Source organism: Buteo buteo, chromosome Z (genome assembly GCF_964188355.1).
Source record: "Buteo buteo chromosome Z, bButBut1.hap1.1, whole genome shotgun sequence".
Taxonomy (NCBI): Eukaryota; Metazoa; Chordata; class Aves; order Accipitriformes; family Accipitridae; genus Buteo; species Buteo buteo.
In genome coordinates this window covers 37,321,529-37,335,373 of record NC_134204.1, presented here as the reverse complement: position 1 = coordinate 37,335,373, position 13,845 = coordinate 37,321,529, and the positions used below count along the sequence as shown (strand labels likewise).

At 36.8% G+C, this 13,845-nt stretch overlaps 1 protein-coding gene across 5 annotated transcripts in view; it reads right to left on the bottom strand.

Moving 5' to 3' along the window:
• Positions 1–1,781: 1,781 nt before the first annotated feature.
• The window catches only part of CNTLN (centlein), a 199,485-nt gene continuing 187,421 nt past the window's right edge, over positions 1,782–13,845 (bottom strand). For all 5 annotated transcript variants that reach the window (XM_075021816.1, XM_075021817.1, XM_075021818.1 and 2 more), the window contains 3 exons: positions 11,877–12,062; positions 10,452–10,529; positions 1,782–2,528 (listed from right to left, as the gene is read on the bottom strand). In XM_075021816.1, coding sequence (XP_074877917.1) covers positions 2,427–2,528; positions 10,452–10,529; positions 11,877–12,062 — 366 coding nt within the window. In that variant the 3' untranslated portion in view covers positions 1,782–2,426. The remainder of the gene's footprint in view (positions 2,529–10,451; positions 10,530–11,876; positions 12,063–13,845) is intronic.

Sequence of the window (13,845 nt, the reverse complement as noted above, 5' to 3'; positions counted from 1 at the left end):
CGTTTTCCCAGTGAGCTGTCATCTGCCTCTTCCACGGAGCACAAGTGCTGATGGCAGCTCTGCAGGCTCACTTGTTAGCAAGTGAACATTTACTTCAAGGAGTTAAAGTCTCATCAGAGAAGTGGCAGACAATTGCAGAAAACTTGGATGAAGGGAAAGAGGAGATGTATCTGTACTGAGGTACATCCTGCAGAACTTATTTTGGTAGAGTCCAAATACGATGTTTTAGCCAAGAAAGCTTATCAGGCTTATTGACCCTAATTTTGAGAAGAGGGAGAAAATGAATTCCACCCTTTAGGTCTATGCCACAGAGATTTATGGAGAATTAATTTTCTTTGTAGAGCAGTTTTGGGTCTCTTGTGACATGACGCACAAAAGAAACGGCTGCAAATAAATAACACTTGCTGTATTTTCCATTCCTTGAAAAAAATGGTGGTAATTCTGGCTCCACCTGGGCTTAAGGATTTTGTTTTGCATGCTCTCTCTCTCTTCAGATGAAGTGAATAATAATTTGGTTCTGCAGCATTCACCGCTCTTGTTTACTCTTGGTCCAAGAAAAGAGCTCTCTCTATATCCAGGTGCCCAGGAGCTACAGAAATTTGCAAGGCCAGTAAAGCAAGAAGTTTAAGTTACAGAAAGAAGGTACTAGTCTGGGAAATTGTCTCAAAAGTTCTTTGGCTTCCATGTGAATTAGCTGATGTTCCCTGCTCTTTCACTAAGAGGAAAGATCAGCAAGCGCTAAGATCAGACTTGCACCAGCAGGTCTTGCAGACCATGGAAATGAAGACAACAGGGCTAATTTTCACAGAGATTTGGCCTCATGAAGTTCTTTCCACTGCCCAGCAACAGATGTTATGTTGAAATTATTTTTAAAATACATTTTGCTGGAATTACTGAAAATCATATGAACACAGTTTCCATGTATTTTGATGGATTTATCTTCTGTAATTTTTATTGGCATAATTTTATTGGCATTGGAGCCCAGGTAAATTTTTAGCTTCAGGAAAACCCTGAGGCAAATAGTTCCATAGCTCAACTCCCTTTGCATGGGAGTGGCTTCCTTTTGCTTGCTTTGAATATGTCACCTGATAGTTTCATATGATGTCCCCTATTTCTTGCTTTGGAAAAAGTGGTGTTCAACCATTCCTAAAGATGTGTTTCTTTTTTTATATAGGGCTAGTTCCAGGTCTTAGTTTACAGCTGCAGGTGGAATATGTTTGCATGATTTTCAGTAATTCCAATAAAAATTAGCTCAAGCCGCTGTTGTCATCAGGTGTAGAAGTTTAGTGAACGTCTTCCCTTCCTCATCCTTCCCTTAGAGACACCAATTAAGGAACTCCATAAATTAAAAGCACGGTGACATCCTAGGAACAGCACTGGACTGACATACAGAAAACTCTTCTGTTTCATGCTTCTTTTGACCGATCTTAGGTGAAACAGATCTTGCTTCTGATTCCCCACCCAATACAAATAAAGATAATTATATCTGTTGTAAAACAATTTGATATCCATAGGTGAAGAGTCATATATAAGAGTTAAATGTTATTACCACATGAATTCAGAAACCTGGGTCTTTTGGTTTTTTCCAGGTGGGTTGGTCCAGAGGAATACAAACTCTTAAGATCAAACATATGAAGAAAGAACAATTATTTGTTAGTACTGCCAGATAAATCTTGGTGGTAATGACTAAAACTCTATACCATTTTCCCAAGGAAAGTGAGGGCTTGCAGCTTGGTGTTAGCTGAGAAAGAACTGGGACTACTAGTGAAAAAAAACCCACAGTGGAAATAAATTTATTGTATTGAATTTTTTAAATACAACTAAATACATTGTACACAACACACTCCAACTCGGAAGAAAATACAGCTTTTCCCAGGAGTATTAATCTACATTGAATACTCTATTTCTACAATCATTCATTTTCTCATTTTTTCCAACACAAAGAGACCATATCATTTTATGTAGCATATATCATAAAGCTGGATTTACAAAGAAGCTAAAAGAGATTAGGTATTCAAAATCCCAATGATATTCCCAGTTCCTTTCTAAATCCTACTTCTACTGCTCTGACTAGTACAACCAGGAGTTACTTAGCTGCTTTTTGTACTTTCTGAATTGTACAGATGTGTATTGGTTGTATCAAACCCATACTTTCTCTACAAAGCCTCCACTGGTGTTCCCTGCTAATGCATTTAAAGGAAAATAATATTTAACTTTGCATTGATTTGCAGCAATTTTTGTCTTCAGGAATCAAACTCCACACTCTTTTCTAAACAGGAATGTAATTAATTCCTCTTGTTCAACAATTAGTTCACAGTTTCTACTTATGTATTGAACATGCATATTGACAGCTCTTTATGTGAAAAGACATGAGGGAACAGCACGCATATTTTAGTCACACTTTGCCAAGAGAGGTCTTAGCAATATCATACAGTACGTTTCATGAGAGAATTGTATTCTTCTACCAGTTTCTTCTTCTCATTTAATTTTTCCAGTATGGCATCCATTAAGTATGAGGCAAAAGGAAACTGAAAAAGAAACATAGTAAGAAAATGATCATTTAACTTTATTTTCTTCATGTGAAAAACATTTATTAAATATCTTTAAACCGTTAGATTTCTCTTAGTTCTGACAACTACGACACATGTGCATGTCTGATCTTTAAAGTTCACCTGCCTGGTTAGTGTCTGAAAATTTGCTCTCTATCATAAAAATGATAAAAGAACAGAGTAAAATGAAAAAAGATAAACGCCTTATTGAACAATTCATGCTTTACTGACCATGTTAATGATGTAAACTGCAGTACCAGCATCTCTGTCATTTATCTTCAATCAGCTGATCAATAAAAGGCTACAGTCATCTCTAGGGCATGCACAAATGGTAGTGTATGTTCACTACTCTCAGGAGGATCAGATAGAACTACCAGTACAGCTCTCAATACTGTGGCAACTGCCTTAGACTCACATGTGAAAACTTGTAAATAAAAAAAAACAAAGCAAAACAAAACCCCAAAGCCCAAAAGTTCCAATTGCATCGATTGGGATATGACACAAACATCTGCTCCTCTAAAACAAGGTACCAAAAAAATGTATTTACATATTTAGAGAAAAGTGAAAGCCTCTTTTATATCTGCTCTGATATAAAGGATGTATTTGCACAATCGATGTCTTCTAAGAAAGATTTGGTATATTTTTCAGTGTCATTGCTTTAATGCTTAAGGAGGTTTTCTTTCACAGTCTTGGTGCATCAGTGTGCTGTATGCTGGGAAGTATTTTTGGAGGTGGTACAAAACACTAGGCATTGCAACTCCACCCAGAGTGGTCGGTGCTGTGCCAGAGGAGAGCAGAACAATTTTCGTTCACCCTTGGAAAGTCTCTGTCAGCTTCACAGAGCTCTGTCAGCTTTCTTGAACTGCTGGTGAGACCAGTGGTGACCGACGCGTCAGTCCCACACCAAAAGTAGCAGCTGATGCTCATATCAGAAGGAGAGATAATTTTACTTTAATAGGGCCACAAGAAATAAACTAGGTAAAATACAGCAGTTGGTTAGGCAGGCCAGTCACCTCTGCTTTTAACAACTGTAGTTCAAGGCAACACTTTTATGTTTAGAACCACTCTCTAGTTCCACACTCGAGTATCATTGCTCTGATTTTATTTTTTCACTTCTATATTCCAACTTAAAGAAAAAATTGTATGCTACTTATACCAGACGGAGTACTGCCTGTTTCCTAGATATATGAAACAAAAAACATAAAACAAACAAACAAAAAACCGCAGATGTAAAAGTACATCAAATACAAATGCTGGTGTAATGTCTGAACTGATATACAGATATGAATCTATATACTGATACTTATAATCACTAACAAGTCAGAAAAAAAAATGAAGCAAGGAAAATCTTGTTAATAGCAAGCATCTATCATTAGGTGACTGCAATGGCAATCCTACATGTTGCTCAACAGTCACTTTGCAGTTACAGAAAAAGGATGATAATATGCATTATTTCCTTTTTCTACAACAAAGAGGGTTTTGAAGGGAGGGTACTTGCTGGCAAGACGTGTCTCCATCTGTCATAAATAACTCCTGTCTATGGCAAGAATTTTCTATTAGTCATCTACACCTGTCAGCCTTCTCCTGTACGCTACTGTGATGACTTTTCGGGCAATAAAGGGATCCAATTCACTGAGCAAAAATCTGTTCAGAGTAATATAAGACATAATCTTAAGCTGAAATTCTGTGACACTTACTTGCTACTGTGCTTTAAAAACACTGACTCCAGCATCCTACTCATTCTAATTGCTCTCCCTCCTTGTCGAAATATGTTTTTTACGAGAACAGTATACTGTTACCTCAAAGCCTCTTAATTCTTCTTGCCTAGCTTGAACTACATTCATTTCTGATACATTTCACCTTCTTAATGTTGTGCCTAAGATGAATAGTTTCTTATTGATGTTTCTGGCTCATATCATTCTAGCTACATTTTACTTGCTGCTTACTACTCACTGTGGCTTCCATGTCATAGCAAAGTGATCTTTCAAGAACTCTTTCCATTTAAATCATTAATTTAAATCAAGAGCATTTGAAAGTTGAATATTATGTCATTCTTTCAACATTTGTTGGTATGCAGCAGAGAAAGTGCTGTATGTTTTTATCTGGTTTTCTTTCTATACTGACACCCAGAACTGGAAGATCTCTACAGTCTTCATCTTTAACAGAAGCCTGTCAGATTTACTTTTAATGATGGCTCTGTAACTATCCTGGGAAGCTTCCCTCTACACTTCTCTCCGGAACTTCACAATTGTTGAAAATGTCTCTACTCCAAAGTATTCATCCCAGCTTCCAAACCTGCCATATGCTTGGGAAAAGGCTTTGGGAATTCAGTGAGTGCTAAGTGCACACCTAAGGAGTGAAAGCTTGTTTATACCACAGATAATTATATATTTTAATACAGAATGACACTTCCTTCAAATGTTTTCCAGTTATCTGTGCCACAACCAATTTATCTGAACACTACACATTAACAATAATAGCGATCCTAAATCGGTACATTATGGTAGGCTTTAAGAGAAGTAGTATTTAATTAATTTGTATAAATTCCAAACATTTGAGAGCACAAACTACATGTGGCTTTAAAGATTTTTATTTATTTCTTATCTTTACAAGAATTACAGATTTCTTCTTTGATACTAGAAAGCCATATGAATGAAATGGCATATTTCTTACACAACTTATCAGACGGATATCTTGGTATATGGATAACTGTAAGGTAATACGATCCTAAAGTCAGGAATACTGACAGTTACTTCTATTTCTCTCACCTATTTATTCTGACCTTGAGTATACTTCTTTTGGAGATCCCTTCTGTAAAAAATAAACTAGTAATATATATCGACCTTAACATGACTAAGTCTCACTCAGCACAAGCACATAAATATACACTGATCTGCCAGTGAAAAGACTTACAATGAATGCAAGGCAATTTTGTTATTCTAATGAGACACAGCATCTCCATTCACAGAGTACAGCGTTACTTGGCCTCTGCTTCACAAAGTCTAAAATGTGTTAACATAAAAATAAAAGGATCTAATTTCTGGAATACACAAATTAGTGGTTACACCTGTTTTACATCTCCCCATATGGATCATCAGTATAATAAATCTGCCCAACAAAGCCATCTAAACACACTGCAGAGCTGCCTCAAATTGAATTAAGTAAACCACAAAGAACAACATGAAATAAAACTAAAGAAACTCAGATTATAATTACCAAACCCTCCTAATTTCACTATGACCTAAAAGTCAAAGTTTACAAAAAAAAATTAGAGAAATGCTTCACTATTGTTCTTTTTCCATTTTACTTTGTGATGGCTGTATATACCTGATTATATAAATAGATATGTGCCTGTCTGTACTCTTATCCTGAGTAATCAAGCCAATCTCTCCCATTTTGAGTCCAAGACAAGTGATGTAATGTGGTTTTGTTTGTGTGTATGAGATAAAACATCAACTTATACCATAATGGATTGTCAATGCACAGGACTGAGCTCTTATTCTCATAATGACAAGAAAGCCATGGTTACTTTCTGATGGTCTGATATCAGTGTTAACGGTCCCCAGGATATGGTTCACTGGTGCTGCTCTTTAACGTGCAGGTACTTGAAAAGCCTGGTGATGGTGGCAGTGGCAAGTGTGCACAGGTGTGTTAGTGCATGGGTGAATACATATGTGTGCATGTGAGCAGAAGACAGGCAATGAACAGAGACCTGTTCAAAAAGAAGACAGACACAGGCTGGAGAGACTAACGAAAGCAAAGTAGGTGAGTTCCAACCCAAGAAGTTTGAAAGAAAACAACCATAGCTGTTAGTGCACATTCCCAGATGACACCAGTGGAAATCTATGTTTAGAAGCCAGTGCAAATCCTAGAAAAGGGCTGGGGAAGATCCCTACTGATGAAGAATGAATATACAGTTCCAAAACCTGTTCTGGAGACGGATTATACACATACCTACAAAGTGGCCACTGAACAGAGGGGAGGGAATTTTTCTGGAAGTTTTCACCATTGGAATATGATTTGTACATTCATAATGAGGTCATGAGAGGAAAGATGTTACTAGGCACCTTTGCTTATGTGAGATGTGATATCCCAAGGAGTACATGAGGATGGAGGGAAGGCAAGTGCCGCTGTATATCTGATAAGGGACATGCTAAATCAATGCTGTCATTTGCTTCAATGCTTGGAAGAGTTATGCAGATGATTTGTATTTTATTAAAAAATAGCTCTTGGAGACATCAGGCAGTAATCTGGATTGGGCTAACATGTTGTACTCACATACAAAATTATTAATGGATTGTTCCCAGATGCTGTTCCTTACAATGAGCCACAGTGAATGAAAGATTGAGGGTGGTACAAGTAATCTTGTTTAAGTTATGTGAAAAGAAGTCACTCTCTTGGTTTAGCTATGTAAGATTCCTATGATGGGAAAAAGCTAGAGAAGGTTGGTGGCTTGTCCGGTTTTTTAAGTGATTACAAAAAGAGAGTGCTACTATCCTGTGTCAGGTTCAAATAATAAGAAATACACACCCAGATGTGAGGAAGAAAGTACGTAGAAGCTTCATCACTTGCCATGCAAGCTGTGAACCCACATACGTATTGAGATAACCATACTTGTTCCCTCCTCTCCCAAATACCACAAACCAGTAAAAACTCAATGGTTTATAATGCAATACCTCTTCCAGCTTCTCCCTCCTATGCCCAATCACTAATGCATAATCACTCTGATGTCTCTATACATGACCCAGACATCCCTGTGCAGGTAGCAGATACCTGCATGTGCTCCTGTGAAGCCTCTCCACACAGGTTCTTCATAGGTAAGTCATCGTTTTACATTGTATCCTAATGTCAGTTATTAAGATGTTTAATTTTTATATTTTAGTGAGAACACTCTAGTCATTGGGTGTTAATGTACAAATACAAAAAGGCAACTGAAAAAACGCTTGGCCATTCCAGACGTAGGTTTAGACAATAAGTTATTTTTACCAGCTCTGTAGAATTCAAAACATGACTGTACTTTTCAATTATATGATTCTGATTTACATAATAATATCCTGATGCAGAGATGTCTCTATCAAATTGTAAGCTTCTTAGCAGTGGTGTAGTTTCTCCGCATGTGTTTCTATAGCAGTTGATAAAATAAGAACACAAACTCTGACTGGTGTCTGCGAGCCTCAGGAATGCAAAAATATTTATCACTGAAATATTAACATTCTTGTAAAGCTGACAGAAATTAGACTTTTTCAAGTCATAAGAGTACAGAAAATGAAGGTACAGATGAAGAATAAAACAGAGGTGTGCTATCCTTTATCATTACACTTTAGGGGAATGTATAAAATGACAGCAAAAAGCAACTAGTGCTTCCCTCAGTCCCCCCCAAAATTCTAATGCAGCAGTAAAATGGCATATGTCAGTAATAAAAATAAAATGTCTATGACATTTTAAATGTTATCGTACTGTCACAGTGGAATAAAATTAGCTTGAAGAATGATCTAAAGGGATATGATGCAGTTCATTATGTATAACAGCAACAGCAGCAGTTTCCCAGTGTTCATAAAGGTTTCCCCATTAAATTTACCTCCAGTCAATAATTAGGAGTCCACAAATAAACCTAGGCAATTAAATCAATACTGCTGGGCAATTATGTTCCAAAGTCCTGGCTCAATGGCACAAAAAGACACTACATCAAACTGCAATATTAAGTGATCTGATGCAATTTTCAACCCAACATTTTCTCAGAATAATAGAAAAGGGGCAAGCCTGCATCTTTGTTCAAGATGCAAACCGGTACACAGCTTGCCAACCTGAAACACTAAGTGTGCAGTCTGATATAAGCCAAGTCCTGACACAAAGCCTTCATTTCACCATGAGCTTTAGTTTTCTGATCAAAATTGTTACCAATGCCTACCAAAGGAAACCACAACCAAACTCTCTACAAGAGATGACTTAAGCATTTTAAAGGGCATAGAGCTCTTCCGTGAGCTGCTTCCAAATAGAGACCAAGAATTAGCAATTTCCATCCATGTGACTTAGCACAGACAGAAATGAAAAGCAGAGCTGGCTGCTCCCAAGAAGCACTAATCCCTTTGCAGTTCTAAAGATGATCGGCTTGCCAAGAATTACTTTTACCCTCAGAGCTCCTCCTGAGGAACCCCACAAGATGGAGCAAAAATTGCTGAAAACTACTATTAACTTGTACACAAACTTGTACAGCTGAGAGCAATGAGCTCCTCTACCCTTAGTTAACATTTGCAATCCTAATATAGTTGGTTACATAGTCAAGAACACCCTCACTCCCTGTGCCCTGTTTTTTGCTCCCTGTGTATATCAGACAAAGTGCAATGATAAAATTCTGCTTAGGATTTTTTATCGATGTACCAAAGAATGACAACAAAAAAATAGAATAAGAATTCTTCATCATATTCCATGAATCTGATTCCTATTTTGGAGGCCATAATATGGAAAGAATCTTGAAATTTATAGATTTTTTTTTTAAATTCTTAAAATTAAGGCTATTTAGTGAATAGAAATATTTGTGCTTTTACTGCTGAACACCTTGTAATACTGCGAGGTTAAATTAAAATGCCAGTATTTCTGACAAAGCCAATAAAAGCAAACTGGTATTTCCATCTCTTCCGCTGCAGCAGTTAAGCAGTCTTAATGGTAGTAAGTTTTGATAATGAAAGAGGGAAAACCTGTAATTTCTTAAAAATCTGGCCACAGGACACAATCTAGACACAAAAGCTATTAATGAGAAAATATATAAATCTGCATGTGAATGTTCCCTTGAAATGGCTTTCAAAATATTTTCAGTCATTCACATTCATAACTGAAATGAACTACATTGCTAATGGACCCATGCTAGTGAATATGCATTAGGAACACTGGATTTATAAATCAAAGTTTATTTCTTTTCAGACATCAGCTACCCATCATCTGAATAAAGGAGACAACTAAAATATAATGGAAAAGTTTCAAGAGTCAGTGTATGCTGTCAGTGATGTCCAAACAAAAGCTGACTGTGGCTAGAAAAGCAGGGCTCTCACCTGCCAATAAACTGCCCTTGATCACTTACAAGAGGGGAGCATCCCAGCAGACTCTGTGTGTATTAAAAAAAAGACTTGAAAGAGAAGAAAAAGTATAACACAGGTCACAGCGGCAGTCTCAATGGACCCCTCAGGGATTTCTGCTAGTCTCAGCCTTGTCATCCTCTATGCAGCTTTCCTCTCTGCCCAGAAAATGTCGATAGGAAAATGTTTGAGGGGCCTCTGGTGGAAATTTTTTCATTCTTTCTGCATTGACAGGATGCCAAATCAATATTTACTTCCCACTAACAAGCTGCTCGAGGTCTCAGTAGAAAATATTGTAGAGAATGCGAGAAGACACGATAATAAACAGCTGTCTGGCTATGAGGAAAACATGAATTGACTGGAAACAGGTCCACAGTAAAAGGTCACTGAAACCCATGAACTCCTCAGGTGTCCATATCAACTACTAACTTTAAAGGCACGTAATAAAAAATGTCTTCTTCCTAAGAGGCATGAAAGAATGGATCCTTTTCACTCTAGCAAGCATTACACACTGTTTCAATAATTCGATTAACACATTTGCGAAGATCTGTGCTGTTTTTCTCCAGCATTGTTTCACTGGTTTCAGCTGCTAAGTTAGCTATCGCAAATCTTTGGTTAACATCCCTTCAGTTTTATCCAGTGACTGTTATTTTAAGAGAAATAAAAAGGAAACGCTACAGAACAAGGATTTTACATTGCCTTATCACAGTATAGTTTGGGACCATCAATGGCAATATAATTACAAATGCAATAGATTAATTACAAACTAAAATCACTTAGCTGCTCAGAGTAGAAAGTTATAATTCATCAAGGCAAGATGCAAATTTAGCACCTGTGCTTCAATAAGTTTCTGTATATACTGCAGCCACTCTTTATCTTTTTCAAATTCCATTTTCGCCTTTGCCGTTTCCTAAAACCAGAAAAATATAACAAAGACACAATATTTCGATGCCACCCGAGAAGAACATAATGAACAATAAAGGAAATGTGTAACTGGATATACATTGACTAAACAGCATGTGGAAGTGGGAATCATGCTTGCAAAACTAGTTACCTGAAACATATCCACCAAGTATGAGGGCTCTGTTAAATTTATAAACCTATCTTTGTCCATCTGTGTCCCTAGAAACGTGTACAGCATGTCCTTTTCACATGAATATACAGGTGTACATTTGATCTATGTGTAAATTTTACGAGTTCAATATAAAGGTTCCTGAGTCTACACACTGATAATTAGAACATGAATTTATACCACACATTTTAGATACATCATGTGTATTTTAAATTTGTTTTCTATTTACAGTTACATATGTTTCTGTGTTTTACACATATATTCACAACAGTGATTACTGTAAAAGATACAGGATGTAGAAATTACTTTGAGAATGAGGTAAGCATGGAACAATTCTGCCAAAGTGAATCACTTTACAGGGGTGTATAAATGTTAGTAAACAGGGCAGGAATCAGTCCATTTTATTTGTATTCATGAATGTAATCCATACTAGTGCATACACATACAATGCACCTTTACTTAACCAATGTGAAAACTCTCTTTTGTGATTTCTGTTAATATAAAGCTCCAATAAGGCTTAACCTAAGTCATCACCAGAGTACAGTTACAGCCCAGTCATGGTCAACTCCTAGACACTATTATTAGTGTACAGGGTTTTTCATGTATTATTTGATCAGGCCTAAACAAAACTGGATAAGAAATCCTATTACTGTCTCTATCTAATAGAGGGTGATTTGATGAAACACTATCAAATATTTCATAGTAAAATGTATGATAGAACAAACTAAAAAAGGCAATGGATTCCCCTAGAAACCATCTGTCTACTAGAAATACCTTTAATAGGTATCACAATTCAAGAAAGGAAGCATCAATGGAATCAATCTGGCACAGCAAGACACATTCTAATTTTGTTTTCATTAATGCAGAAGTCTATTCAAGATGTATAACCCTGCCAAATAGTCTTACAAAAAAGGAAACTACTAAGGATTTTCAAATAATGTCTCTACATCTACACGCTCAAAACAGTATATTTATATTTTATTTATGCATGCCTGAAGTCTTGCCACCTTATGAGTCTCTAACCCGACCTTTTTATTTAAATCCAACCATTCTGTTCTTTTTGTGCTGGATGTTGCACAATAAAATTCCAGTCTCTACCCTGGAAACCCTTTTCCTCAGGAATGCAAATATGCAGTATCTTCTGACCTAGCTGCTTTTTACGGAAGAGTCCTTAAAATAACTTACCTCATCATCTTCTACTTCTAATATCTCCTCAAGATCAGTTGTTGAAACATTAAGAATAGACGCTGCCAACTGAACAGACTCTTGGGAAAGGCTCTTTTTGCGTGCTCTCACTTCTCCCATTTTTTTTGCCTGTTTGATTTTTGTTCTCAGCTCTTGTACGCTGTGCTGTAACTCTCTGGTTAGAGCCTGTAAGGTGCAAGCAAAAAATACTCTGTTGCAATTTTTCTTAAAGTGCAAACATTAGGGAAAAAACAGTATCATTTAGACTAAGCTCCTTTACATGGCACTTATCTTCATTCTGTGTTACTGATTCAATAGGATATGTGCTGTAATATTAAATAACATGGTATTTAGAACACAAAATATTAATTAATACATTAAAGCAGAAAATGTTCTTAAATATAGATACAATTTTTTGTTGTTGTGTCTTCAGCAGAATAACTATATTCATAATGCCATCAGTAGTAAAACAAAGCAGTTTCCACAGAATCCATTAAAAATCCTTTCCTGATGCAGTCTACCAGAAATATTCTTGAAATAACAACAGAACTGTCAGGCTTTACTTTGGTCAAACAGAAATTTTTTAAAGCTTATTCATAGCTCACTGCTTGAAGAAACACCAGTATACTTCTTTATTCAAAACCTAACATTTTGGTTCCCACCAAGACAGGGTAATTCAACACTGTCCTGGCTACTGATTCTTCCCGATGTAATTTCTACAATTTAAATCATCACAGTAGTGGTTATCCATTGCTGATAAGCAGCGTACCCTTAGAGCACACAAGTCCACCATATCATTTTTATTCAAGGCTTGCATAGGAAGGGTGGTACCCTCCGTGCAGCTGGTCCACACGGAAGGCCTCGCCAGGCCAGGCAGTCTCTTTGCAAAGCTGCTCTCAGCAGACAGTAGGTGTTTTAAACAGAGAGCAGCTCAGGCAGCGGGAGGAAGATCAGGTGCCAGACCAGAACCCCTGCAATTGTTCTTTAACCCCAGCTTTGACAAGGTCTGAAGCAGGAGCGCCAAAAGAAGCCTCAATTTTAGATTCCATTTCTGCTGTTGAAGACTTTTAGTTAGTTTTAAGCAAGAACTAGAGCTTGATAGGATGTCTGATGGTGCTAATGCTGCATAATTAAACTTTATTATCATTGCTACTATTACTAGTAACTAATAAAGAGAATAATAACAATAATAATGGAGGACAATTTTTCTATGATCATTTCTGAATGATCTGGCTAAGCTAGAAAGATGCTCGCAGCTTAAAAAAAAAAATCCAGAAAAACAGAATAATACTGTTGAAAGAAAACTGTTTGAAAGGTTTAAATGAAGTAAAGGAGAACCACTATCTGGAGTGGAAAAAAGGGATTACTGGGATTTAGTAAAGCTGATGTAAAAACCTAGGAAAAGTAAAAAACAGCGAGATGACTAGAGAAAAAATTGTACTCATGGTTAACAGGAAAGAAGAAACCCAGCAGGGGTGAGGCCACTCTCCTTTGTTTATTTAAAACTAGAATAAAAGAAACAGTATGAAAAATCCTGCTGGAAAGACTTTGTTGACCTGAATGAAAGATGAATGGAATTCAAACCTGATTTTGGTTTTTGTTCCCCAACACCACACAAGTACTGAGCTCAAATACTACCTTCCACAGCTGAACATGAGCCAAACTGCACAACAAAGAATTGACGGGTCAAGTTCCCACCTCTCCTATTCCTGAAGTTCTCCTGCTCAGTGAAAAAACACTACGCGTTAGTTTAAATCATCAGTTGTATAACTGAAGTTATTTAGTTTCAATATGCAACTATGACAAAAGCATTTTGTCAAAAGCAGAGCAATACAATTTTATTTAAAAATTGTTGGCTGAGAGAAAAGAGCAGTAACTCATTGTCAGAAGATCCTCCTAGCCTATTCAACTTCCATGACTCAAGCAGAACTGTGATTGTCAACACAGACACCTTGGCTGAGTTTAAAAT